Source organism: Musca vetustissima, unplaced genomic scaffold (genome assembly GCF_032173495.1).
Source record: "Musca vetustissima isolate MV318-11 ecotype Yass unplaced genomic scaffold, APGP_CSIRO_Mvet_v1 utg1485, whole genome shotgun sequence".
Lineage (NCBI taxonomy): Eukaryota > Metazoa > Arthropoda > Insecta > Diptera > Muscidae > Musca > Musca vetustissima.
The window spans coordinates 1-2,580 of record NW_026874713.1 but is presented as its reverse complement, the minus strand read 5'-3'; the positions used below and the strand labels follow the sequence as shown (position 1 = coordinate 2,580).

Sequence of the window (2,580 nt, the reverse complement as noted above, 5' to 3'; positions counted from 1 at the left end):
TATTGAAGTTTACATTAATTTTAGATATTTAAAAACTTTGCCATAAATAATTTCATTTAAATAAAAAGCTGAAAAAGAAATAACAAAATTAAGAAATTGAATAAAAGAGTTAAAAAATTAATAAATTATATTTACCTATAGGGATAACCTTGAGCCTTTGAACGGAACACCGAAAGTAGGAATGAAAAGAATATAGCTAATAATGCTAAACCAACAATGGACATAATGCGTCCCTTGCGTGGATCTGTTTGGCTGCCAGATTCCGTTAGCAGCAGCATGCCAAAGAAGATGAGAGCATCTAAAATAAAAAAAATGGTATTTTAACAAATGAATTTAAATGTTAGATTAGTAGCTACTCACTTAAACCCAAAACAATATAGGTCTCCACGACCAATTGTCCCTGTGACGAACCATGGATATAGGCCACACCACCATTCTGTGATTTGTGTACCAATGGTGGTCCACGAATATGATTCCACATTTGCCCCGAGATCATGGTGAAACAGAAGAACACAGCAATGGCTCCCCATATCGATTTATTATACAAAAATTCCAAATTATTACGACGCATATAGAGGAAACCACCAACCAAGGCAGCCAATGTTATCATGGCAACCGTTCCCGAATAATTTGGTGGACGGAAGATACGAATTTGGATGTCAGTACGTTCGGCAATAAATTTACCAATGGCATCAGCTGCAAAACCAACACGATGGATATCCATGGTATCGGCACCCTTGGGTTTACCCTTAGCAGGGAAATGCATAAATACCGGTGCAGTGTTCAAGCGTAGCATTTGGAAAACATCGGAACCCTCATCGAAATCAACCATGGCAAAGAACAGTTTATTCGAATAGACAGGTGAGAAACGATATGATTGGGCAACAATTTGGAATTCATCGTGGGCATGTCTACATATCTGACATTGACGCGATGGAGCCAGAGCCGTCAACATAACAATCATGGAATAGTTTCTCGGGGAATTCTTAACATATTCCTTAAATTTCTGACCATTAAAACGTAACAAAGCCTTCTTGTTGTTCATATCCATAAGGTTTTGTACTTTTTCGGACAGCGATAAGCCACTCTGTAAATGAAAATTGGAGGTGTAAAAATACATTTCAATTAATGCCACAACCGGCATTTTTTCCAACAATACAATTTGTTGATTATGCTCTGCTGATAGCAAAATGACGTGGCCTGGCGGCATGTAGAGGAAATCATAGAGGTGAACATACCTTCTGTTTACTTTGAGCCGTTGTATTCAGTATCAGGAAACCAGCCATAAACACTGCTGTAAACAGCAGAGTTTTATATAAAATTTTCATTTTGTTTTTCTTTTTTAAATACTAATTAAACGATTTTAAATAAACTTAAAAAATATCAGAATGTATCGGCAACACAGAGAGATAACTCTGTTGAAGAAAAATAACACACAGATACAACTGATGCAAGCTGTCACACAGAGTGTCAAGAAGTGTCAAAGTTGGCTACACTCAGAAAAACACGATTAATGCTTTAGTTAAACAGCGGCGTATAACGTAAGGCTGTAAGGATGTTTTAAAGAATATATTTTAATGAATATTCTTTTAGTACAACAAAGAGGCGGGAATTTTTTAATAAATATTTTTAGGAAAACAAAGAGGCGTGGATTTTTTAAAGAATATTTTAGGGACCACATAGAAGCATGGATTTTTAAAAGAATATTTTTCAAGTGGCCACAAAGAGGCGTAAATCTTTAAAGAATATTTTTTCAAGAGAAATGTGGACTTTTCAGGGACCTCAGAGAAACGTGGATTCTTGGGAACATTTTTAGGGACCTCCGAGAGGTGTCAGTTTTTTTAACCAATTTTTTTTCAATGGATTTTTAATGAATATTGTTTCTTAGACCAAAAGAAGCGTGGATTTTTTAAAGACTTATTTTTTAAGAGACCAGAGAGAGGCGTGGATATTTTAAAGACTATTTTTTAAGAGACCACAGAGAGGCGTGGATTTTTTTATGAATATTTTTCAAAAACCACAGAGATGCGTGGATTTTTTAATGAATATTTTTCAAAAACCACAGAGGGGCGTGGATTTTTTAAAGAATATTTTTAAGGGACCACAGAGAGGCGTGGATTTTTTAATGAATATTTTTCAAAAACCACAGAGGGGCGTGGATTTTTTAAAGAATATTTTTAAGGGACCACAGAGAGGCGTGGATTTTTTAAAGACTATTTTTAAGAGACCACAGAGAGGTGTGGATTTTTTAAAGAACATTTATGGGAACATCAGAGAAGCGTGGATTTTTTAAGAAAAAATGTTATAGTGTCTATATATCGACGCCTCCGAACCATGCTAAGTCGACATGTTTTAATGTTCTTTACGTTTTTAGATACTACGGTCCTTAATTTAAATTCTCTGAAATTTTGGTAATCATCGGCCAATCCAAACCAAAGTTATAAGCAAAAATGTACTTAGTATGGCACGTAAGATTCAAGAAACTTCCATACTTTGAAAGCTTCTACTGAAAAACTCACTTTTCAGACTTAGCATACTATTCTTCGGAGGCGTCGATATATAACATCTTATGCCTTCTGT

At 35.1% G+C, this 2,580-nt stretch overlaps 1 protein-coding gene across 1 annotated transcript; it reads right to left on the bottom strand.

Moving 5' to 3' along the window:
* On the bottom strand, positions 1 to 1,409 carry LOC133336126 (tumor suppressor candidate 3-like). The gene is made up of 4 exons (XM_061544426.1): positions 1,239 to 1,409; positions 361 to 1,087; positions 136 to 298; positions 1 to 68 (listed from the first exon to the last, which is right to left on the bottom strand). The coding sequence occupies exons 1-4, from the start codon at positions 1,326 to 1,328 to the stop codon at positions 53 to 55; spliced, it is 996 nt and encodes a 331-aa protein (XP_061400410.1). The 5' UTR covers positions 1,329 to 1,409; the 3' UTR covers positions 1 to 52.
* Positions 1,410 to 2,580: the final 1,171 nt, after the last annotated feature.

Bases quoted from the DNA above. Each gene is read 5' to 3' on its own strand.
- LOC133336126 (XM_061544426.1), bottom strand. From the start codon at position 1,328: ATGAAAATTTTATATAAAACTCTGCTGTTTACAGCAGTGTTTATGGCT. The intron at 1,088-1,238 runs GTATGTTCACCT...TTTCATTTACAG, and splicing joins CGGCTCAAAGTAAACAGAAG to AGTGGCTTATCGCTGTCCGA. The intron at 299-360 runs GTGAGTAGCTAC...TTTTTATTTTAG, and splicing joins CTATATTGTTTTGGGTTTAA to ATGCTCTCATCTTCTTTGGC.